We start from the raw sequence: 25,335 nt of genomic DNA on the forward strand, positions 1-25,335 counted from the left end.
AAGATTAAAAAATAATTTATCATAATTTACTTAAAAAAATAAAAATTAAGTTACTAAAAGAAAAAAACCAATGACAATCAAGTCCCATTAAAAGATGATTATGAAAAAACACATAGTACAATCATTTTTTTCCTATAATCATAAAAAATGAATATAAGGCTCATGTGGTAAAAAATAATGTTCACTATTAAACAAATATTCCACTATCAAGTAAGGCGAAAAAGTTACCTTTTGTCTTCACAAATGAAAGAGAACAAACGATAAATGAAAGAAAAAAGAATAAATTTGTAGTTAACTGTTTTTTTTTTCTCAAAACGAAAAGAAAACATGAGAATATGAGATCAATATAACTTGTGAAAAAATTAAAAATGCAATAAAAAAGAAAATAAAAAATATCTTAATAAATATTTTTATTATTTATTACATTTGATTTTATATTTTAATATTTATTAACATTAAATATTATGTCTTATAAAATAAATAAAAAGATATCTCATTTAACTTTTATCACTTTCTACATGTTATATATAATAAAAAATTAAAAAATTAAAAATAATTAATATATATAATATAAAAAATTAAAAATTATGGGGAGGGGAGGGGGCCATGCCCATCCGTGCCCCCAATGATCCTCCGCCACTGGGTTGAAGTTCCCGAAGAGTGAGAGAAAGTGAGATAAGAGAGAGTAAGAAGAAAGTCCGAGAGAAAAGAGGAAAAAAAGAGAGAGAAGAGAGTAAGAGAAGAGCCTGAAACTCTTTTTGATATGTTTTTTTGAAAAAAAAAATTAAATTTAGATAATTCAGAAATAATATTTTATTAAAAAACTTGTTATTTATTAATTCTTAATTATATATAGTATTAGATTTATTACATCAAATAGATATTATTATACACCACTCATTAATCATTACATTTACAATTTTTATTATTAGTTACTTTGTCTTTTGCCATTGTATTAAAAACTTAAATTACTTTATAATAATAAAAAAATATTTAAAAAAGTCCCGACGGGTAGAAAAACTAGTTACATTATCATTTCTCGTAAAACTTCTACAGTTTTAGTACCTTTTCTTCTCTGTTCCTTTACTGACTCCAATTGTTACTCAAATAGTTATTGCTATTATATGCTAATCTTGAGTTAAAAACCTATCACTTGAAATAGTTTCGATGGTTTACTCACTTTTTTATTTTTTTTTAACTTTTTGCATTTTTAATTTTAAATTCTCTTTCAGTATAATTGTCCAGTCCCTTTGCAAAACAATTTGATCTGTTGTGGGCCCATCACAGCTTCACATGGGTCAATTTCTTTGCATAAAATACAGTTCATTTCTGTAACATAAATCCTATAGAAACAAAAAATATGAAGTATTAAGAAAAAGAGATCAATTACAAGATAAACTTTCATACGTATAAGTTGTGATTGTTAACTAGGTATAAATGTTTCATACAAATATTGAAGTACATAAGTCTTGCCCGATGATAAATATAAAAGTAAGGACCCAAAGAACCTTATAATAATAAATCAAACAATACAAACTACATATGGTATCAGTTTTCAGTGAATACATAAACTGCACTCACACATAATATTAAGCAACTGATTCACTTTACATACACTCGTCTACCAAACTTTACAGCTTTTAACGTGAAGATTGATTACCAGTCATCTGCTCCCTTTGTCACACCAAGAATAATCGCAATTGTACCCAGAACAGCCTGCGAAAAGCAGTTTCACAAACATGGTGTTACCTTCTAATGCTACATGCAACTAACACTCCAAAAAACTCTGGTAATGTGGAGATAAAACCAAGAGGTTTAGTGCAAAAACCCTATATAACAAAATTCAGACAAGTAATAGTAATAGAATAGCTAAAAGAATACAAGAACTTGAGAGAGCTGAAACAGGCTTCAAGTGAATAAGAAAGGATAAAATCACTTACAGCAACTACACAAGCAACATATCCAGGTTTCTCTCGGTGGTCTACTCTGGAACACAGCATAATTATTGCCCCAACGTACCATGGAATAGCAGCAAGAAAGAAGCCTAGTATAAACCTTTTACAAAAACAAAAGTTATTGGAAATCAACAGCCAATATTAACTTCAAAGTAAGTGGCTCATCAAGTATCAACACATGAGAAAAGAAAGGAAAATAATATATGAGAATTAACATTAAGTAATATAAAAGGGCTGAACATAAATCGCTCTAGCATTTTATAAGATAATACAAAAAGAAAATGGAATCATATATGAACCATCTCCATCATGCCAGAAGTCAGATTAAGACTGAAATGATCCCCCAGGTTCAAGTTCACTGGCAGTGAAAAAAAATTCTCGAACCAACGCAAAATATAATTCTATGAGATGTTATTAATCAAGTTAATTGGAACAATTTATGTGTAAACGGCCCACCCGTCTGACATTGTGAATAGAGTATGCTAACGTATATGTACAGTGATATGGCAGAATATCTGCGAGTTCAACCTGATCATAAACCGATCAAATAATGGCTTCAACCACCTTTCTCTGAATGGCAAGGCGGTAAGAGGTGGGAAAGGGGTGTCAATAAGAAAGAACAGGTGTAGACACCAAAACAGGAACTGCTGGTAACTCAAAGCAGTTTTGTCCAGAAGGTGACCATGTTCAAAACACGTAAAATGAGTTAATGTTTGAGAAGGGTCTCATGAAATGGCAAATCCTATGCCATTTCCCTTCTCTCCCTCTCAAGTTGTAATAAGTTCCACTCCCCATCTATTTAAATGCAAACATAATGAGAAAGCTATGATATTCCAGTTCCAGTAAAGAAAAACAAGAATGCACTCACAATAAAAGAAAAATAACACTAGAAATGAAATAGAGAATTTTCCTAAAGCACAATAGACAAATTTGAGATTTAAGTTTCAGCATTAAATAAGATCAACTTTTGTTGATGAAGATGTTAATGATGATTGGTGATAAAAGATAAAGCAATTATCCAAAAGCAGAAGATTGAAGTTAACATAAACCAAACAAACACTATATATGACATACTCTACAACGAATAAAAAAGAGGAATTCTTTTGCTACATGGATTTAGCAATCTTCACCAACAGAATAGGCTAGAAACTATAGTGTGGCTTTGGATGGCATATTATTTCTATTTATAATATATTTATATAATACATAGCTTCAAATGTCATGCGCACAAAGGTCAAGTCAAAATCCTTATTTCCTCATATCTAGTTATCTACAAGTTATTTCTGATAAGTAGTATGCCACTAAGCATTAAATTTACTCACAGACACCAGCCACAACCAAGGCCACAGCAACCAAGGCGCCGCTCTCTTACAGGTCTTCCTTCAGCAACTGCATAACCTGAATCAATATCACAGAACAAAACATATCAAAATCTAGCAGACTGGAAAATTAAGCCTGTTACCCAACAAAGAGACATGATCACCAAACTCCCGCACATAAATTTCTAAATTATAAAAGCCAAATGCTCATAATTGCTCCTAACATGACCAGCTTTGCTCTCACCAGACAAATGCTGCAAAATTTCTAACTATTAAATTGAATGCAACAACACGAATAGCTCACTATAAACATGACTCTTAAGCGAATCAGCATATACAAGTCTTAATGATAATTGTAAGATTATCAAACAGAGTAGATCTAGTGCTTCTAGCAGTCTATCAACCTGCCAGATCTTCCTGTAACCTATCCCGCAACTTCAATCACAGCCAACATCGAATAAGCAAAAACCAGGATGGAAAGGGATAACAAGTAATCACAGTCAAACCAGTGATTAAGCAAAAACCCTGAATCACCAGTCACCGAATCGATTGAACTCTACACCATCAAACTGCGAACAACATTGTCCGAATCACTCCAGTCACCACACTAACAACCACTATCAAACTCCACTGATCAGACAAAAACAAACCAGAAGTCTTACTCACAAAAACCAAGTCAACCCAGGAACAGAAACTTTTCCTCAAACCCCAAATTTCCACAAACAAACAGTTGACCTAACTCTCTCTCTCTCTCTCTCTTGCAGTACAAATCAAGCAGAACAAAACAAAGCTAACCCGATCTCGAAAGTTCCGATCTTTGACCCAAACCATCACACGAATAATCATTCCAGAAACCAAATTTGGGACCTTTCGTTTCCAAGCTCAAATAAAAACCAGGAGACTAATATAAAATAAGAATCAAAGGGCAGAGCCATACCGGGTACTGCTTGGTATCCCGGGTAGTACGGTGGAAGAGGACCGGCGTTGACGGCGCCGGCCGGTGGAACAGGTTGGGGAAAGCCAATAGCGGGATGTGGCTCGGGCGGAGGAGGGTAGTTGGCGACGCCTTGGAAGGTGCCATACTGTGGTGGTGGACCGGGTAGTGGCTGCGGCGGAGGGTGGTGGTGATGGTGCTGGTGTTGGTGGCCGACGATGGAGGCTTTGGGCTGGTCCTCTTCGGCCATTTTTGTTCTGTTACGTGGTCTCTCAGAGGGTTTTGATTTGACTACTGCGGAATGGTGGATGGTGCGATCAGAGAGAGCAGTGGAAATGAATGAATGAATGAATGGGAAACGGATGATTGTGACTTTTTGTTTTGTGGACCAACTTGTATCAAGATTTTCGGCAAAGTGTAAATATTTTAGCGTTTCTGAAAAGTTTTGTAAAAGGGAAAATCGCGTTCGGTTAGAGCGTGTTTGGGAAGGTGTATAATTCGCGTTAAATGAATATTTTACGTTTTCTTAGACACTAACGTGGAAAGGAACAGGATTTACACACAAACACGGACACATGCTTAGTGAGTTAGTTTATCAACTTTTTCCTAATCACTCACAAAAAAAAAAAAAAATTAAACAATTGTTGTGTAAATTCAAACTAATTTATGCACAAACTAAAAGTAAAAAGTTAGAAATGTTAGATTAGATAGCTTATGCACGAAGTATAGACATTTTAATTTATGAAAGAAAATTATTTTTTCATTTATTTTCTCCTAAAAATATTTTATAAAAAAGTTTGTCACAAAAAATATGATAAATAAAGAATAAATGCATATTTTTGCAATGTTTTAAATTTTTTTTCTACAAAAATATAATGCTCATATATGTCAATATTTCATAGTGGTTAAAAGGAAGGGAAAAGAGGAAAAGATGAAGGATTCGATCCTTCTTCCTAACATTTAGGAGAAATAAAATTAGTTTAACGAGGTTTAGAAAGAATGGTGAGAGAAGTTCTCGATTTAACTTTCCCCCTAACAAAATATTAATGACAACTGTCAATAAAATAAAAAAATTTCTAAATTTTTTTCTACTTATGCTAAAAAAAGAAAAATAAATGTGTATGCAATTTAAATTTTTTATCAACAAAGTTTTCAAATGACTAACCTTTTTTCCTTATTTACCAACCTTTCCTTGTGCTCTGTAGCCAAGCCAATAAAGATCACCACTAAAAATTTATTGTCATTGTTCACATCAACAAACTTAATGTGTGGAGCGTGTGGCTTCAACACAATTCCAACATCGTCAGGTACATTAGGATGATTAAAAGGGTCAATAGTAATCCTCATAATCCCATCTTGTGAGCAAAAATTTGCATCTAAAGTAGTTGTTTGCACTTGAAGTAGTTGACTCTGCCACTTTATCATTAGAATGATATGTTCCTCAGCATTCTACTTTTTCTCTTGAGTTATTACCATGTAACAAGTAACCCCCTCATCGATATCTTTCAGAACCTCTTAAACCGATCTCAGTTCCAAACTAGTCGCTTTAGGAAACACAACCTTCTTTTGCCTGCAGTCTATAAGAATGTTATTGGCAGTCAACCAATTCATCCTTAGAATAATGTCTAAACCTTCAAGCAAAAAACATATAAAGTTCAATACGAACTTATGCCTTGTCACTTAAATTGGACACCCAACGCAGACAGACTAGTTGAGACTTGTCCAGACATTAGTGTAGAAACCAACAACTCACCCTAGATCATGCACTAGTAGCTCTAGAGTCTAACAACACATGCACACATCTTCCAAACAAAGTACATGTATCTTCTATTAATTACTTGACCGAGTAGCTTCCACACCAAATAGAGCAAACACTCTTCTAACTACCTAAGGTGATGAAGATGTAACCACCTCATCAAGTTCTAAGGATGCGAACCCTAGGAGGATCACTAGGAGTATGAAAAAAGAGAAGGCATCATCCTTTTTATCTTTATTTTGCATTACTCTAGCTTAAATTCCATAAAGTTGGTTTTGGTTAACTATTTTTAGTTGACTTGTTCACTTGTTGACCTTGACTTAGGGGTTGACTTGTTGACTCAAAATTAGCTTAACCTTAAACCAACATGCTAATGTCACTTATTTGCTTTTGTAGGAATAAAAGAGGGAAGGACCACATAGGATGTCACTTGGCGCATAAAGGAGGAAGAGAAGGAGCAAGACCTTCTAGAAGCATCTAGAAAGGGGGCGACCCACATGCCTTGGACACCAAGACTTCTAGAGACTTCTAGAAGCATCCTTTGGAGCCTTGGCTGTGAAGTCTTGCCACCTAGATGGCTTGGCCGAAAATCCTTCCTAGACACATCCATGTGCACCTATGTTGACCTACCTTCTAGAACATGCTAGCTTTATTTTGTAAGCTTCACACTTTGTTATTTTTGCTAAAAGCCCCTAGACTCTTCTATTTAAGGAGACCTCTAACACCTGTAGGGGGTTGAACATTTTAAGGAATTTATACACTTTGTGTTTCAATCTTTTTGTGAGAGCATTCCTCTTTAGGAAGTGGATTTCTTTCAAGCCTTATCTTGTCTTGGCAAATGGCGGCATACATCACTCATCTTCAAGGTTGTCATGGCTTCTTCTAGCCTAGCCTTGTAGTGGCGTGATCCCTTCATCCACTCCATTTTCCTTTGTTTTTCATTTTAAGTTTCTTCCCTTCTTTGTTTCGGTTTTCACTCTTGAATGTGTTTCCTTTTGGTTTTTCAATTATAATCAATCTATTATTCTCTTCTCTAGAACCTTGAAAAGGAACCTTCACATCTAGATATCTTGTTATCTTAATGTCCAGTGGGGATTTCCTTGGTTTTCTTAATCAATCATCACCATATTCACAAATCTTAAAAAGGAACAAGATAATCCTACATTATATGTCATGAAAGTGTTAATGAGCTCTACTTTGAGTCATATGTCATATACTAGTTGAAGTTGTCTTTTATTGTATTCTAAGTGCTTGAAATATTACATGAACCATATATCTTGCTTGGTGTATGTACCTTGAAATGGATTTTGACCTCAAAAGAAGGGATTAAGTGTCGAAGACACCTCATTTTATCCTTAAACACTTTTGGGAAACTAGTTTTGAAGAAGAAAGGAAAATTTGAACATTTGGCTTCCAAAAGCCGAGACCAAAATTATTCTTTGGTAAACCAAAATGCAAATTTCACTAAAAAAGTTATGCTACTAGTTTCTTAACTTGAATGTGGGTGATATTGGCTTATTAGTCCAAGTTATTTCCAAAGGTTATTGTCTTTCTTGGTATATGATTGAGTGAGAAATGGTGATGCATGATTTAAGTGCTTTCCAATAGAGTCTTTTCATATGCTTTTCTTGTTTGTCTTGCTTAAAGTTTGGTCTCAATGATCTCCTTTCATTAGAGTTTAACTTTCTTGTTTTAAGTGCTTTTATTGATTGTCGTTAGGTTCTTAAGTTTTTTCTTAGTTGTATCCTTCCCTTTTTTTCGTTTGGGGTGTTGTTTGAACCTCTTGAAAGGTGCTTGATAAGGTTTCTCTTTGATTGAAAGATATTTCACTATCCTTGTAAAATGCATGAGGGTGGCCTTGCTTTGGGGTGGGAGAGTGACCTCTAAACACTTGGGAAAATGCTTGTGTGACCAGCCTTGGTCTTGAGTGTTATTGGAATTCATATTCCATTTAACTTTGCTTTTACTTTGATCACGGGTTAGGCAACCCTGCACCACTAGAACGTGGTTGCTCTCAGGTTTTGCCTCCCCACACGCATTTAACTTTCAAATTTTGTGCTATTTTTGGTTTGTTTTATCAGGCAATGGATCTAAGTCCAGTTTTGTAAGATGTCCGCAAGGAAGAAGAAGAGTTGGAGTCTCCATACTCCCCTCCTATTGTCACACCCGTGGCTACTCAAACTGCTCTAGGAGATCTTGGCTCATTTTTGCAACAAATGAAAATCAATCGTAGAAAAGATAGAATCAATAATGACAAGGCTCTTCAAGCTCACATGCAATACATGGAACAATAACAAGTCAACATGCAACAACAAGTGCAACAACAAGTGCAACAACAACAAATCAACATGCAACAACAATTGCAACAACAACTCCAAAGAATTGAAGAGAGAAGAGGGCGAAGAAGATCCCCATCCGAGGAGTCCCATGATAGTGAAGGAAGGAGAAGAAAACCCGGTGGTGGTGGTGATAGGAGATGCCAAGTGCAGCCTCCAAGGCAACCTCCTCCCATCAAAATTCCAAAATTCAAAGGAGAACATGATCCAATTGCTTACATGGAGTGGGAGCAAAAAATTGATCAAATTTTTAGCATTCATAGAGTTAGTCTTAGTAGTTTTAGAATTTGAAAAGTATGCCATGACTTGGTGGCATCAAGTTTGTATGGACACTTATAACTAAGAGCCACTCGCGGCTTCTTGGATGGACATTAAAGTTAAAATGCACAAACATTTTATTCCTTCCTATCATAGGAGGGAGACTCTTTTGAAGCTCCAAAGGCTTCAACAAGAGCCTATGTGTGTTGAAGAATATTTCAAGTTGATGGAGTCCACGCTCTTAAAGGTAGGACTACATGATGAGCATGAAGAAGAGAAAGTGACTAGGTTTGTGAGTGGTCTAAGGAGGGAAATCCAAGATGTAGTTGACTTGAAAGTTGAAAACCAATTGAAAAGAAAACAAGAGGCCAAGAAGAGTACTTCTTACAATGACTACTACTCTAACCTTGGAAGGGTAAAGAGAAAAAGGAATTCAAAACACCTTCCAAATCCTCCCAAGACCCCACACCTAAAACAAATTCGACTAGGACCATGCATGATAAACCAAATTTTCCACAAGAGACAAGAACTAGTTCTATCAAATGTTTCAAATGTTTAGGTTTTGGACACATAGCCTCAAATTGTCCTTCTAGAAGAAACATGTTCTTGAACTCTAAAGGAGAAGTTGAAAGTGAACATTCCCCCCTTCTTCCCCCAAAAGTAGTTCTTCCCACACTTCTTCCCCTTCAAGTGAAGATGAAATCAAAATCCATGAAGGAGGTCTTTTAGTTGTAAGGCACATGTTGGACCAAGTCCCAAAAGAATTTGAATCTCAAAGGAAAAATATTTTTCACACAAGGTGTCTAATCAACAAAAGGACTTGCTCCCTTATTATTGATGGAGGAAGTTATGTCAATGTGACTAGCACAAGGGTAGTGGACAAGTTTGGCTTGGAAACCATCCCTCATGCCAAGCCCTATAAGTTATCTTGGCTTAGTGAGAATGGTGAGATAAGTGTTGATAAACAATTTCTCATCACCTTCTCCATTGGGAATTATAAAGATGAGGTCTTATATGACTCAGTGCCCATGGAAGTAACTTATATACTTCTTGGACGGCCATGAGATTTTGACAAAAAATATTTTCATGATGGTCATGCCAATAAATTCTCTTTTCACTTCCAAGTCAAGAAGATTACATTATTACCTCTATTTCCTAAGGAAGTGAGTGATGACCAAAAGCAAATTTTTGAGAAAAGAAAGGAAAAGAAGGCGCAACTAAAGGCACGCACCAAGGATGCTAAGAAGAGCTTGATCTCCTTCAAAGGAGTTAAAAAGGTAATATTTTCTCAAAAACAAGTTTTTCTTGCTTCTCCAAGTGAGTCTTGTTGGCAAAAAGAAGGAAGTCGAGTGATTTTGAATGATGATCAAGCACTAATGAAGACAAAGTGTTTAATTATGCAAATGTTATCTTGTAAAATAAAATAAGTGTATTGTAGAATAGTTTAATTAAACTTAGAATCAGCAGCATGGCATTCGTCTTTCTAGAAGGTTTCTTATTTTTAGAAAAACTACAGTGATAATCGATTATAACTATTGATAATCGATTATCTGTGCATAACTTGTATTTTTCGAAAACCTACTGGAATAATCGATTATCTCCTGAAATAATCGATTATCCTGTTCAAAATTTTCTTTTCAGGAAACCTACTGGAATAATCGATTATCCTTGGTGATAATCGATTATCCTTGGCAGTTGGAACATAACGATTCAGTTTTTAACTTAAATTTCGAAAACCTACTAGAATAATCGATTATCCTTAGTGATAATCGATTATCCTTGGCAGTTGGAACATAACGGTTCAATTTTTAACCTAATTTTCGAAAACTCTATTTAAGGAACTGCAGTTCAACTTCAAAAACACCTTTTTAAGATTCAGAGTTCTTTGGCTGTGACTGCAAAGTGTTGCTCTGTGAGATTCTCAAAGAAAGCTTTGAAAAACCTAGTGTGAGTGAGTGATAACTTTTTCTAAGTGAGTTCTTAGAAGATTGAGTGTTGTGCTATTGCTAGGAAAGCTGGTCATCCTCTATGAGATTCAGGGGGAGTTCTGTTCATCTCTTGTGGTTGTTCAAGAGAGGTGTTTTCTAATCTTTACTCTTATATAATCTGTTGTAATTTGATTATTATAGTGATTGAGTTAATCTCTTTGTTTAAGAGATTAGCAACTGGACGTAAGGTCTTTTGATCTGAACCAGTATAAATATTAGTGTGCATCTTCTTCCATTAAACTCCTTATTTATCTACACTTGCATTTAAAGTAAAGATTATTTTAAGTTAACTAATTAAATTTTGAGAAAAATTTTAAAACCTGACAAGATTTTTAAAAATCCAATTCACCCCCCCTCTTGATTTGACCATTGCTTAGTCATTTCGTTGCGCGATACCAACAATTGGTATCAGAGCTTGCTTTGATAGTTATTCAAATTCTTTGAAAATGGTAGGGTCAAATCAAACTTTTGCTGAAGGTGCGTATATTAATAGACCTCCACTTTTCAAGGGTGAAAACTATCCTTTCTAGAAAGTCAGAATGCAAATATTTTTAGAATTAGTTGATAGGGTATTTGGGATGCTGTTTTGAATGGACCATTTGTGCCTGTTAACGTTGTTAATGAAGTGCAGGAACCAAAGCCTTTTGCTCAATGGACTGCTGATGAAAACAGGCGAGCTCAATATGACGTTAAAGCCAGAAACATTATATCATCTGCTCTAACTCTTGATGAGTTCTACAGAATTTCTGTCTGCACCAGTGCACGTGAGATGTGGGAAATCCTTCGAGTGACTCATGAAGGAACTGACGATGTTAAACGGGCTAGAAAGAACTCCTTGATACAAGAATATGAGATGTTTCGAATGCAGCAGGGAGAAACCATCTACGATGTGCAGAAGCGGTTCACACACATTGTCAACCATCTCAATGGGCTAGGTAAAACATTTGATACTGATGAACTTAACATAAAAATTCTTAAATCTTTTAATAGGACTTGGCAGCCAAAGGTGACAGCTATCATGGAGTCACAGAATCTTGCAACAATGACCATGGCGGCTCTGTTTGGAAAACTGAGAGAGCACGAGCTTGAGCTGGGAAGACTGAATGATGAAGAAGATCAAGGAAGAAAGAAGAATATTGCATTCAAAACTGAGGTTGTCAAAGGCAAGAAGCAAAAAGAGGAAGAAGATTTTGATGATGATGAGAATCTCAGTCTCATGATAAAGAAGTTCACAAAGTTCATGAAGTCCAAAGGAAGAAATCACTTCAAGAGTAATAAGAAGGAGAATCAAGGAAGCTCCTCAAACTTTAAATGCTATGGATGTGGAGAAACTGGTCATGTAAAAGTAGACTGCCCAAATTCAAAAAGGAGTGATGAAAAGAAAAGCAAGAAATATTATAAGAAAAAGGCATACATAGCGTGGGAAGATAATGCCTCAAGTTCATCCAACTCTGAAGGATCCGATGAGGAAGAAGCAAACTTTTGCTTAATGGCCAGTAGTGATCACTCTGACAGTGAGGTAAGCTCCTCTGACAATGAAAATGATTATGATTCTCTTTATGATGCTTTTCAAGAATTGCTTGCTAAATCCAGTAAACTAGATATTGCTCACAAAAAATTAAAAAAGGATTTTAAAGAATTACAAGACAATCTTGAAAAATCTCTTGAAGAAGAAAATGTTTTGAAAAATAAAATCTTAAGTTTAGAAAATAGAGAAATTGAGGCAATTGAATGTGAATCTTGCAAAAGCTATATGTTTGAGTTAATGATTTTAGAAAAACAACTTAAAGATGCTTTAGAAAATAAGTCTTTTGAAAAACATGTTTTTGAGAAAAAGAATCTAAGTAGAAACAAATATGTTCCTAAAAATAAAATTAAAAGGACTCGCAGAGTGTGGATAGAAAAAGGAACTGCTCACTATAAAAATACTTGTTTAGCTACTTGTTTTTATTGCATGAAAAAGGGGCATACATCAAATAAATGCAATATTAAACACTATGATGTTCCAAATGGGAAGTATACTTGGATGCCTATTGCTAGATAATTCTTATATCTCTCTAACCCCAAGGACCCAATAAAGTTAATGGGGAACTAAAGAAATTATTTTTTCTTATTTTGTAGTTAACTTCCAAAGCTAGAAAATCAATGTGGTACCTTGACAGTGGATGCTCAAGACACATAACGGGTGATAAAAGGAAGATCAACAATCTCAAAAGAAAGGATCAAGGATTTGTTACATATGAAGATAACAACAAAGGGAAAATAATTGGAATTGGAGATGTTGGTGGAGGGGATACCTTGGAGATCAAGGATGTGCTCTTGTAGAAGGACTGAAGCACAATCTTCTCAGTATTAGTCAACTATGTGACAAAGGTCTCAAAGTTATCTTTGAAAGTGATTACTGCACTATCCACCAAAAGGATTCTAAGGAAATTGCTTTGAAAGGTATGAGACACAATAATATCTATTTAATTGATCTTGATTGTGCATCATCTAGTGATATAACATGTCTCGTTGCGAAAGAAGAAAATCCTTGGTTGTGGCATAAAAGGGCTGCTCATATTCACATGAAACAGTTGAATAAGTTGATTTCTAAGGATTTAGTAATTGGTTTACCAAAAATAAAATTTGAAAAAGATAAAATATGTGCTGCTTGTCAAAAAGGAAAACAAGTAAGATCATCCTTTCATTCAAAAAATATTTTATCTACTTCAAAGCCTTTAGAGCTTTTGCATATGGATTTATTTGGTCCCTCTAGGATTAAGAGTTATGGAGGAAATTATTATGCTCTTGTTATTGTGGATGACTACTCTAGGTTTACTTGGACCTTCTTTCTTACTTTAAAAAGTGAAGCCTTTAAAGCATTTAAAAGATTTGCAAAATTAATTCATAATGAAAAAGATTTGAAAATTAAGATTATAAGAAGTGATCATGGTGGGGAATTTCAAAATGAGTCTTTTGAAAAATTTTGTGATAAAAATGGAATTTTGCATAATTTCTCTGCACCTAGGACACCTCAACAGAATGGATTTGTAGAGAGGAAAAATAGATCCTTAGAGGAACTAGCTAGAACAATGCTAAATGAATATAATGTTCCTAAATATTTTTGGGCTGATGCTGTGAGTACTGCATGTTATGTTTTAAATAGAATGCTTATTAGGCCTAGTTTAAAAATTACTCCTTATGAATTATTTAAAGGTAGAAAGCCAAATGTTGCTCATCTTAAAATTTTTGGATGCACGTGTTTTGTTTTAAATAATGGAAAAGAAAATTTAGGAAAATTTGATTCTAAAGCTGATGAGGCAATATTTCTAGGATATTCTCTTACTAGTAAAGCATATAAAGTCTTTAATCGAAGAACTTTGAATGTTGAAGAATCCATACATGTTGTCTTTGATGAAGTTGTAGACCTTGAAGTGAACCCTCTTGAGTCAAATAAGCAAATTACAGGTGATGAAGAATATATTCAGGAGGCCCTTGATGAGATGTATTTAAATCAGAATCCACCTTATCAATCTGAAGATCTTGAAAAATGCTGGAAGTCACCAAGAGGACTATCTCTAGACAACATCATTGGTGATATTTCAAAAGGGATAATAACTAGAAATATGAATAATTTCTGTATGAATGTTGCTTTTGTTTCGCAGATTGAACCAAAAAATGTTCAAGAAGCTCTTCAAGATGATCAATGGTGCATTGCAATGCAAGAGGAGCTCAATCAATTTGAAAGAAATAAAGTATGGGAGTTGATTCCAAAAAATGAATCACTTCAAGTGATTGGAACAAGATGGGTTTTCAGAAATAAGATGGATGAAGATGGAAATATTACTAAGAACAAAGCTAGGCTTGTGGCAAAGGGATATCGACAAGAAGAATGTATAGACTATAATGAAACATATGCCCCTGTTGCAAGGTTAGAAGCTATACGCTTACTTCTTGCTTATGCCTCTATTATGAAATTTTAATTATATCAAATGGATGTCAAAAGTGCTTTCCTAAATGGTTTTATCAAAGAAGATGTGTACGTTGAACAACCTCCTGGTTTTGAGGATTACAAATTTCCAAATCATATTTATAAATTGAAAAAGGCACTTTATGGTTTAAAACAAGCACCTAGATCTTGGTATGAACGCTTAAGCCACTACAACAAAAATCACTTTAGACAACAACATAAAATTATGATCTAAATTATAAAAACCATGGTCTAAAGATTAGACTACATTTTTTAGGTGTCGTATAGGTGAGTGCGGTTATAGGTAATAGACAACGGTTTTTAGTACGACAATGTTTTTGAAACCGTTGCTTAAAATCCTTACAATAGACAACAATTTTTCAGGTTGATTTTAGACCTCACTTATATTCTTAGACCACATTTTTACTGGTTTTGTCCACATAGTTTAAAGCAACAGTTGTATAATCATGGGCTTTCATGATATTTATACAACATTTATAAAAATGTTGTTTATTATATGTTTAGGCCACATTTATTTAGTCGTTATCTAATTTAGTGTGGTCTAAACTACAAAATGTTGTAGTGAGCACATTTTTGCTCGAAAATGATTTTGAAAGAGGTAAAATAGACTCAACTTTGTTTATTAAAAGAGTAGGTAAACACATTTTATTGGTTCAAGTGTATGTTGATGATATAATTTTTGGATCAACTGATAAATCTCTATGTGAAGGTTTTGCAAGCATAATGGAGGGTGAGTTTGAAATGTCAATGATGGGAGAATTAAACTTCTTCCTTGGTTTGCAAATTAAACGAATGGATGAAGGGACATTCATATCTCAATTTAAATATTGTAAGGAAATACTTAAAAAATTTGAAATGGATAATACTAAAGCAACAAGTACTCCTATGGCAACTTCTTGTTACTTGGATAAAGATGAATCAGGTATTGAGGTAAATCAAACCATGTTTAGAGGTATGATAGGATCTCTTTTATATCTTACTGCAAGTAGACCTGATATTATGCAATCTGTATGCGTTTGTGCTAGATATCAAGCTAATCCTAAGGAATCACATCTTATAGCAGTAAAAAGAATCTTAAAATATATTAAAGAAACTATATCTTTTGGACTTTGGTATCCTTCTGGGGCATCACTTAGTTTAATAGGGTACTCTGATGCTGATTATGGTGGTTGTAAAATAGATAGAAAAAGTACCAGTGGTACTTGTCACCTCTTAGGAAGCTCATTAGTTTCTTGGCACTCCAAAAAACAAGCCTGTGTGGCTTTGTCAACTACAGAGGCCGAATACATTGCTGCTGGCAATTGTTGTGCCCAAATCCTATGGATGAAGCAACAATTAGAGGATTATAGTATCTATCTAAATCATATACCTCTAAAATTTGACAATACTAGTGCCATAAACTTAACTAAGAATCCCATAATGCATTCTAGGACAAAACTCATAGAAATTAGACACCACTTCTTAAGGGATCACATAAGTAAAGGCAATTGTGTGATAGACTATGTAGACACCAAGCATCAATTGACAGACATCTTTACAAAGCCTTTAGCCAAAGACAGATTTTGTGAGCTTAGGAGAGATTTAGGAATATTATAAGTCTCTTAAAAGAGCAATAACCTTCATTTTTCATATTTTCATAAAACAACGCTCAATAATCGATTATCACTCATGATAATCGATTATCTTCTCCCAAAATAAGTTCTAAATTCTTGGAATAATCGATTATCAAGCAGAATAATCGATTATCATGACCTTGATCAAAATACTCAAAATCGTTCTGCAATAATCGATTATTACTTACAATAATCGATTATTTGCTCATACCAATCATTTATGGAATTCATATTATGAAACAATAATCGATTATCACTCAGGATAATCGATTATTGCACGACGTTATGAAAAAATTTTCGAAAAAATAGTCGTTGTAACGGCTAGATTTGCTTTGATTTTCGCATTTTAGCCGTTAGGAGCCTACTCTTTATAAATTACGAGTCCAAATTTCAACTATTCACGTAGAAACGAACTCCTCTCATCATTTGCTCCCTTTTTCTTTTAAAAAAAAACCCTAAAAGTGTCATTCTTTGCTCTTACAATCAACACCATGGCAGAATCATTCCGCAGAAAGATCCCCACACGTAGACGAACTGCTCCACGTCCAACTTAACCTTCTATCAGATCAGCATCCATTGAAGGTTGGATCTCTGACGAAGATCGAAGGGATGAATTCGTTCAAATTTGGAAAAACAAAGCACTCATCTCTCCCAAATACGTCACTACTCGAAAATTCACAGCTGCAGGTTTTGTTTCCTGCTCTCTTTAATTTTCAAGGCATCAGACCATTTGTGGAAATGCATGGAAACTACTATCTTGATCTTGTACGAGTTTTCTACTACAATCTCAAGATCAGAGATGAAGTTGCTTTATCAAAGGTGAAAGGAGTGGACATTATCATCGATAATGATATTTGGGAAAATGTGGCGAAATTTCCCATCAATGATGCCGCGGAATCAATTCTCAATGGGATTGATGGCTTCAATCAAATCCTGGCCTATCAATCTTTCTTACGCAATCCAGCACAGGATGTTGGGAGACAATTATTGGCTGGAGGACTAAAAATGGATGAAAGACTCATCCATTACTTAATTGTCTGGATTTTGTGTCCTAGAGGAACCAATCATGCTCAGTGCTCAGAGGCTGACCTTCTCATCATGTATACGATTCTAAATCGTGTTTCAATAAAATGGTCTAGTTTAATCCTTGACACTATGCTCAAAGCAAAGAGGTACCCACAATATCCTCTCCCATATTCCCTCTTAATTTCAAGGATTTGCGAATACAAGGGAATTGACACCACTGGGGAGCTTTGTCAAAGTACCCTACGTGCAAATGAAATTGCTGAAAGTTCTCTCAAACAGCTAAAGCTTGTTCCTCTTGGTGATACCTTTGTCCATAGAGATGATATGCCCAATTATGATGCTGAAGATGAAGAACTTCCTCCTATTGATCCCATACCTCCTGCTACACAAAATGTTGGCTCTTCAAGTGCTGCTGGCTCATCTTTCTCTATAGAAGACAACATAGCCAACATGAACAAACGACTAGAAGAATTATTTCTTTTGTCTAACTGATATCGCTGTCGTTAGGCGATCAAATTACCACTACTTTAGCAACTTCAGTATTGCTAGTTTGTAGTGAAGAAAATAGTTAGGGTTAAGATAACCCTGAGTCGTCTCACAACGAATACAGAATTGATCTCAAATATTTGATTCTCAAAAATGCAATTTAAAACTAGCAACTATAAAAATAGGGAGGTTTTGATATGCAAAGAAAATGACACGGAAGATTGTAAACACAGTAATAGTAAAATAGGTCAATTCCACTGCTTTTTCTAAATAAGATTCTTCATTGGTTATCTAGAGATTATTGTTAAATTAATTATTGTTGTTGATTTACAAATAAATCAATGTAAAGACTCAATTCATTTGTTGGCATCCTCACTTTTAATCAAAGTACAGTCTCAATTAAAAGTGAGAATTATTAGATTGTCCATAGTAAATTCAATCAAAGTACAGTCTCAATTAATTTTACTATGCCTAATCATGTCTATTCCTTTGTTTCTTTACCAAATAGAAAACTTAATTAATCAAAGTAAAGTCTTGACTAATTTTAGTTAAAGTAATTACCTCTAATCAAATTAAAGTCTCAATTATTGGCAAAAACTTATTTAATCAAATGAAAGTTTCTAAACAAAATCAAAGTAAAGTCTCAATTTAATTTAAAAACCTTTTAACTCATATGATTAGCATGCATGTAGATTTAAAATCATTATTTTCTATTCGATTGAGAAGCAAAGGACATAGATAAACAAAAACCACAACAATAATCAAAATAACAAACACATAAATTCATCTAACCTTAGAATCCATTTAAGAAATTACAGTGGAATCAACCCTTAAAGCTTAGCCCTCCATGGCTTTGATGGAATACATGATAATATGATGAAGGAAAGAAAATAAAAGAAGAGAATGAGAGATGTGGTGGAGACGGTATCTGCCAAAACCAGAGAGTTCTAAGTGTCTAAGCTGTGAGTTGTAAAAATTGTAAGTCCCTCTGCTCCTTTAAGTCTCTTTATATAGGCTTCCACTAGACTTTGGGCTTTATCTGTCAGTTGCTAAAATCTTTTATTTTTATTTAATTAATTAGCAACTTAATTCCTGTCCAATTTCCAATTCTGCCACTCTCATTTAACCATATTTGCAGTTTTGACCAGAGTTGACTGTTGACTTTGACCAGTTGACCAGAGTTGACCAGTTGACTAGTTTGACTGTCCTATCAGATGCTGACACGTGGCAGTGCAGATTCTCTCTCCAGAATTAGGGTTTCACTCTCACACTCTCCTTCCTCCCTCGTGACGGCGCGGCTGACGGTGCGGCGGTCAAATTTTCGGCGTGGTGGTTGCTGCTGCGTGGAACGTGGCTGCGGTGGTGTTACGGAGGCGCGATGCAGTTGCACGAACGGAGAGGATGGTTGCGGAGAAGGCGCCGCTGGTGCGCCACGCGTTGCAGGTGCAGTGGTGGTGTGCTCGCGGGAAGAAGGAAATGGCGTCGCGATGGTGGCGCTGCGGACGAGAAAACGATGGTGGAGGTTGGATGCGTGACGGAACTGCGCAGGTCGCGCTAGCGGTGTACTCGCGGCTGCCATGGATCTGTGTGTGTGGCACGCTGCAGCATTTTCCGGCGAAGAGGACGGCAGGGAGGTAGTTGCCAGCATGGTGCAAGTTGGATGCGCGTTGGTGGAGGCGCGAAACAAGATGGAAATGGTCACGGTGGCAGCGGTTGGTGGTGCAGTGGTTGCTGGTGCGTCGCCGGCAATGGTGTGATGGTGATGCAGTGGTGGCTGGCGAGGTGAGGAGGTGCGGCGGCGGCTGCCATGGTGGTGGAAGGAGAAAAGAAAATTAGGGTTAGGGTTTTGGGAGATGAAGATGATGACGTGGCAGCCTTCCATTGGACAGCTTGTTAGTGCAAGGATTGTTGCCACGTGGCTTGCTTTGGTTGGCTAATTTTAAGAAGTGGGGATTGCCACATGGCATGATCTGGTTGAGTGGAGTTTAAGTGGTAGGAGGGGTGCAACTTAGTGAAAACTGGGGGTGCAGAACAGGTTTTTGTGGTCCACTTGAGGGAGGAGTGTGCAAGTAAAAACTGGGGGTGCATTTAGCTCCTGATTTATTCTTTTTCAGAATTTCTTGATTTTGGACTTATTTTGTAACTTTGAATATTTTAAAATCACACTATTAATTGACCAAAAATAAATTCCAGCTGCATTAACAAACGTTAGAATATCCATTAATATTTTATGCAACTAAAATCAATTTTTACGCCACTTTTACCAAACTTACTCAATAAATCCAATAATCACAAATCCTAATTAAATCAATCTTTAAGCACAGAAAATTCAATTAAATCCCCAAATTAAAATATTAAATGAGGGCAAAAATTTGAACTCATCACTAACTCTCGTCATGAAGAAGTTGTCGGGCTAATTAGGGGGATTGATACTAGAATTTCCCATTTAGAACATAGGTTTGATGAGGACTTCACTCATGATGATGACATGAGTGCAGAATTTTAGGGGGAGGATTTCTAACATATGTTTTACCACTGCTTGTAGTCTCTTTTAATTTCTGAATCAATAAATGATTAAGTATTTTATCTCCTACTGTGTGCCCTCAAGCATTATTTCATTTAGGGGGAGCTCTACCCTTTTCTCATATGATCAAAAAAGGGGGAGAATAAGTTTAAATGATAAAGACACATTATTTTATTTTAACCATTCTCTTTGCAAGTCTCTAAATTGCAGGTAGCAACAAGTCCTTAAACATATTTTTGATCATCATCAAAAAGGGGGAGATTGTTGGCAAAAAGAAGGAAGTCGAGTGATTTTGAATGATGATCAAGCACTAATGAAGACAAAGTGTTTAATTATGCAAATGTTATCTTGTAAAATAAAATAAGTGTATTGTAGAATAGTTTAATTAAACTTACAATCAGCTGCATGACATTCGTTTTTCTAGAAGGTTTCTTATTTTTAGAAAAACTACAGTGATAATCGATTATCTGTGCAGAACTTGTATTTTTCGAAAACCTACTGAAATAATCGATTATCTCCTGAAATAATCGATTATCCTGTTCAAAATTTGCTTTTCAGGAAACCTACTGGAATAATCGATTATCCTTAGTGATAATCGATTATCCTTGGCAGTTGGAACATAACGATTCAGTTTTTAACTTAAATTTTGAAAACTCTATTTAAGGAACTGCAGTTCAACTTCAAAAACACCTTTTTAAGATTCAGAGTTCTTTGGCTGTGACTGCAAAGTGTTGCTCTGTGAGATTCTTAAAGAAAGCTTTGAAAAACCTAGTGTGAGTGAGTGATAACTTTTTCTAAGTGAGTTCTTAGAAGATTGAGTGTTGTGTTGTTGCTAGGAAAGCTGGTCATCCTCTGTGAGATTCAGGAGGAGTTCTGTTCATCTCTTGTGGTTGTTCAAGAGAGGTGTTTTCTAATCTTTACTCTTATATAATCTGTTGTAATTTGATTATTATAGTGATTAAGTTAATCTCTTTGTTTAAGAGATTAGCAACTGGACGTAGGGTCTTTTGATCTGAACCAGTATAAATATTAGTGTGCATCTTCTTCCATTAAACTCCTTATTTATCTGCACTTGCATTTAAAGTAACTATTATTTTAAGTTAATTAATTAAATTTTGAGAAAAATTTTAAAACCTGACAAGATTTTTAAAAATCCAATTCACCCCCCTCTTGATTTTTGACCATTGCTTAGTCATTCCGCTGCGAGATACCAACAAGTCTTCTCCATCCTTTCAAGATCCTCATCCTAAGTGTCTTCAAGACTTGTCTATAATCTTAGTTGAATCCAAAGATGTTTTTCAAGATCCCCCAAAAGGGACTTCCACCTCTAAAAGGCATAGAACCTCAATTTGACTTCGTCCAAGGATTATTTGTGCCTAATAGGCCAGCCTATAGGACAAATCCCGAGGAGTCCAAGGAGATCCAAAAACAAGTCAATGAGTTGTTAGAAAAGGGATGGGTGCAACATAGTATGAGTCTTTGTGTTATGTCCGTGATCCTAGTTCCAAAGAAGGATGGAACATGGAGAATGTGTATAAATTGTAGGGCCATTAACAACATCACCATTAAATATATGCACCCCATCCCTAGGTTAGATGATTTACTTGATGAGCTTCATGGTGAACCATCTTTTCAAAGATAGATTTGAAGATTGGTTACAACCAAATAAGAATAAAAGAAGGAGATGAGTGGAAAACATCCTTCAAAACCAAATTTAGGTTGTATGAATGGCTAGTCATGCCTTTTGGTTTGACTAATGCACTAAGCACTTTCATGAGGCTCATGCATCATGTGCTTAGACTTTACTTAGGCAAATTTGTTGTGGTCTATTTTGATGACATACTCGTCTATAGTGTCTCTAGAAAGGACCAATTCCAACAATTAAGAAGTGTGGTAGAGACCCTAAGGAAGCAATCTTTATATTGTAACATGGATAAATGCGTCTTTGGTATGGATCATGTGATTTTCCTTGGGTTCAAGATTAGCAAACATGGAGTCCATGTGGATCAAGAGAAAGTTAGGGCCATCAAAGATTGGCCCACACCTAGGAATGTGAGTTAGTTAAGGTCTTTTCATGGGTTGGCTAGCTTTTATAGGAGATTTGTGCCTAATTTTAGCACCATAGTCGCACCTTTGAATGAGTTGGTTAAGAAGGGTTTTGACTTCAAGTGGGATTTTGATCAAACAAAGGCCTTTGAAACTTTAAAAGAAAAATTGATCAAAGCACCACTCCTAGTCCTACCTAACTTTTCCAAAACCTTTGAAATAAAGTGTGATGCCTCCAATGTAGGCATTGGGGTCGTGCTCCTCCAAGAGGGCCATCCCATAGCCTACTCTAGTGAAAAGCTCAAGGAAAGTAATCTCAACTACTCTACCTATGATAAAGAGTTTTATGCTCTTGTAAGGACCTTGCAAACTTGACAACATTATCTTCTATCTAAAGAATTTGTGGTCCATAGTGATCATGAATCTCCTAAGTTTTTTAAGAGCCAAGGCAAACTTAACAAAAGACATGCAAGGTGGGTTGAATTTCTAGAGCAATTCCCCTATGTGATCAAACACAAACAAGGAAAAGCCAACATTGTGGCGGATGCGCTATCAAGAAGGCACACTATCCTTTCCATGCTTGAAACCAAGTTTCTTAGTTTTGATCATATTAAGGAATTGTATGAAAAGAATGAGGATTTCACACCTATCTATAGTGAATGCCACTAAGGGGCAAGCAAAGACTTTTATCTCTTTAGTCAATATCTTTTTAAAGGTAACAGACTTTGCATCCCCCAAGGTTCTCTAAGAGCACCACTCATAAGAGAAACATATGAGGGAGGCTTAATGGGTCACTTTGGAACAAACAAAATTCTTGAGGTCTTAAAAGAACATTTTTATTGGCCTCACATGCACAAACATGTTGATAGGCATTGCAAATCTTGCATAGCATGCATGAAAGCCAAGTCCAAGCTTCAACCTTAGGCCTTTACACTCCCTTACCCATCCATTCCATGCCTTTGATAGACATTTCAATGGATTTTGTTCTAGGGCTCCCAAGGACAAGAAAGGATAGGAATTCCATCTTTGTGGTAGTGGATAGATTTTCTAAAATGACCCACTTTATTCCATGCCACAAAGTTGATGATGCAACTCATATTGCCAATCTCTTCTTTAAGGAAGTAGTGAGACTTCATAGCATACCTAGGACCATTGTAAGTGATAGAGACACAAAGTTCTTGAGCCATTTTTGGAGGACCTTATGAGGAAAACTTGGAACCAAACTCCTATTTTCCATCACTTGTCACTCTCAAAGTGATGGTCAAACCGAGATGGTAAATAGGACTTTGGGTCAAATGTTAAGGTGCATGATAGTTCACAACACTAGGGAATGAGAGGAATCATTCTACCACCTCCCATTCTCCCTTTGAAATAGTGTATGAGTTTAACCCTTTGACTCCTCTAGATTTTCTTCCCCTTCCCACTCATGAGGCATGGACTTGCCAAGATGGGAAAGCAAAGGCTAAAATGATCAAAGACTTGCATGCTCAAGTCAAGGACACCATTAAAAGGAAGGTGAAGAAGTATCAAGGGTTGGAAGCAAGGGAAAGAAGGAAGTCCTTTTCAAGGAAGGAGATTGGGTATGGCTTCATTTGAGGAAAGAAAGATTTCCTACTCAAAGAATGTTCAAACTTCTTCTAAGAGGGGATGGACCTTTTCAAAGAGGATCAATAATAATGCTTATGAGTTAGACTTACCTTCAAGTTACAACATAAGAAACTTTTTCAATGTAAGTGACCTCTCTCCTTTTGATATAGGGCTTAAGAATTTGTGGTCGAATTCTCTCCAAGAGGGGGAGGATGATGAAGATGTGAGCACCTCATCAAGTTCTAAGGATGCCCACCCTAGGAGGATCATTAGGAGCATGACAAAAGGAAATGCATTATCCTCGTTATCTTTATTTTGCATTACTCTAGCTTCAATTCTGGTTAACTATTTTTGGTTGACTTGTTGACTCAAAATTAGCTTAACCTTAAATCAACATGTTAATGTCATTTATTTGCTTTTTTAGGAATAAAAGAGGGAAGGACCACATAGGATGACACTTGGCGCATAAAGGAGGAAAAAGAAGGAGGAAAACCTTCTAGAAGCATCTAGAGAGGGGGCGACCCACATGCCTTGGACACCACTTTGTGTTTCAACCTTTTTGTGTGCGCATTCCTCTTTAGGGAATGGATTTCTTTCAAGCCTTATCTTATCTTGACAAGTGGCGGCATACATCACTCATCTTCAAGGTTGTCATGGCTTCTTCTAGCCTAGCCTTGTAGTGGCGTGATCGCCCCATCCACTCCATTTTCCTTTGTTTTTCATTTTAAGTTTCTTCCCTTCTTTGTTTCGATTTTCACTCTTGAATGTGTTTCCTTTTGGTTTTTCAATTATAAGCAATCCATTCTTCTCTTTTCTAGAACCTTGGAAAGGAACCTTCACATTTAGATAGCTTGCTATCTTAATGTCCAGTGGGGATTTCCTTGGTTTTCTTAATCAATCATAATCATATTAACAAATCTTAAAAAGGAACAAGATAATCCTACATCATAAGGCTTCTTGCCAGAAGAATTTTGCTGTTGAGAAAGATCCACCCACTATCTTTCTCTTAGGGCAAGTATTGACATGTCACCTTGGCTTATTACAAATGTAGCATCTTTTCTCCTTCATCCTCACACCTACTAGCTTAAGGCAGCTACATTTGTAATGTGCATCGCCACACTTGAAGTACTTACACCACCCAAAGTAGACTGTTGGTGGTTTATTATAAGGTTTTTTCTATTGTTTACTACTTGAAATACTTCCCTTCAATGTCTTGATAACACGGATAGGGTCAACCTGAAGTTGTTCCATTGTCTTTGCATTTTTCCCCAAAATTGGTGATGTGTTCCCCATTTACACAAGGGTTGACTTAAGATCTTTAGGGTTAGAACCTTGTTGGAAACTTAGGGTTTGTTCACTTGAGTGGATAGATTTGAGGGAGAGGGAGTAGATGAGTTTGAGTGGATTTGAGAGTGAGATGTGCCTTGTTTTTTTTAAGGGATTTAGAGGTGATTGTGAGTGAATTTGGAAGAAAAGTTTGTGAGTGATTTAATTGATGTGATAGATTAAAAAATGTTTTAATAGATGTATAAAA

At 35.7% G+C, this 25,335-nt stretch overlaps 1 protein-coding gene across 1 annotated transcript; it reads right to left on the reverse strand.

Annotated features, from left to right (window-relative positions):
* Positions 1-1,386: 1,386 nt before the first annotated feature.
* LOC114185449 (60S ribosomal protein L18a-like protein) lies at positions 1,387-4,621 on the reverse strand. Its single transcript, XM_028073170.1, has 4 exons — positions 4,212-4,621; positions 3,278-3,353; positions 1,941-2,055; positions 1,387-1,716 (listed from the first exon to the last, which is right to left on the reverse strand). Exons 1-4 carry the CDS (start codon positions 4,456-4,458, stop codon positions 1,657-1,659), a joined length of 498 nt encoding a protein of 165 aa, XP_027928971.1. The 5' UTR covers positions 4,459-4,621; the 3' UTR covers positions 1,387-1,656.
* Between the last annotated feature and the right edge of the window lie 20,714 nt (positions 4,622-25,335).

The sequence above is a fragment of the Vigna unguiculata genome, chromosome 5 (genome assembly GCF_004118075.2).
Source record: "Vigna unguiculata cultivar IT97K-499-35 chromosome 5, ASM411807v1, whole genome shotgun sequence".
Taxonomy (NCBI): Eukaryota; Viridiplantae; Streptophyta; class Magnoliopsida; order Fabales; family Fabaceae; genus Vigna; species Vigna unguiculata.

Bases quoted from the DNA above. Each gene is read 5' to 3' on its own strand.
- LOC114185449 (XM_028073170.1), bottom strand. From the start codon at position 4,458: ATGGCCGAAGAGGACCAGCCCAAAGCCTCCATCGTCGGCCACCAACAC. The intron at 2,056-3,277 runs GTGAGTAAATTT...TTTTTGTAAAAG, and splicing joins CTTGGTTGTGGCTGGTGTCT to GTTTATACTAGGCTTCTTTC. The intron at 1,717-1,940 runs GTAAGTGATTTT...TGCTTTTCGCAG, and splicing joins ATGTTGCTTGTGTAGTTGCT to GCTGTTCTGGGTACAATTGC.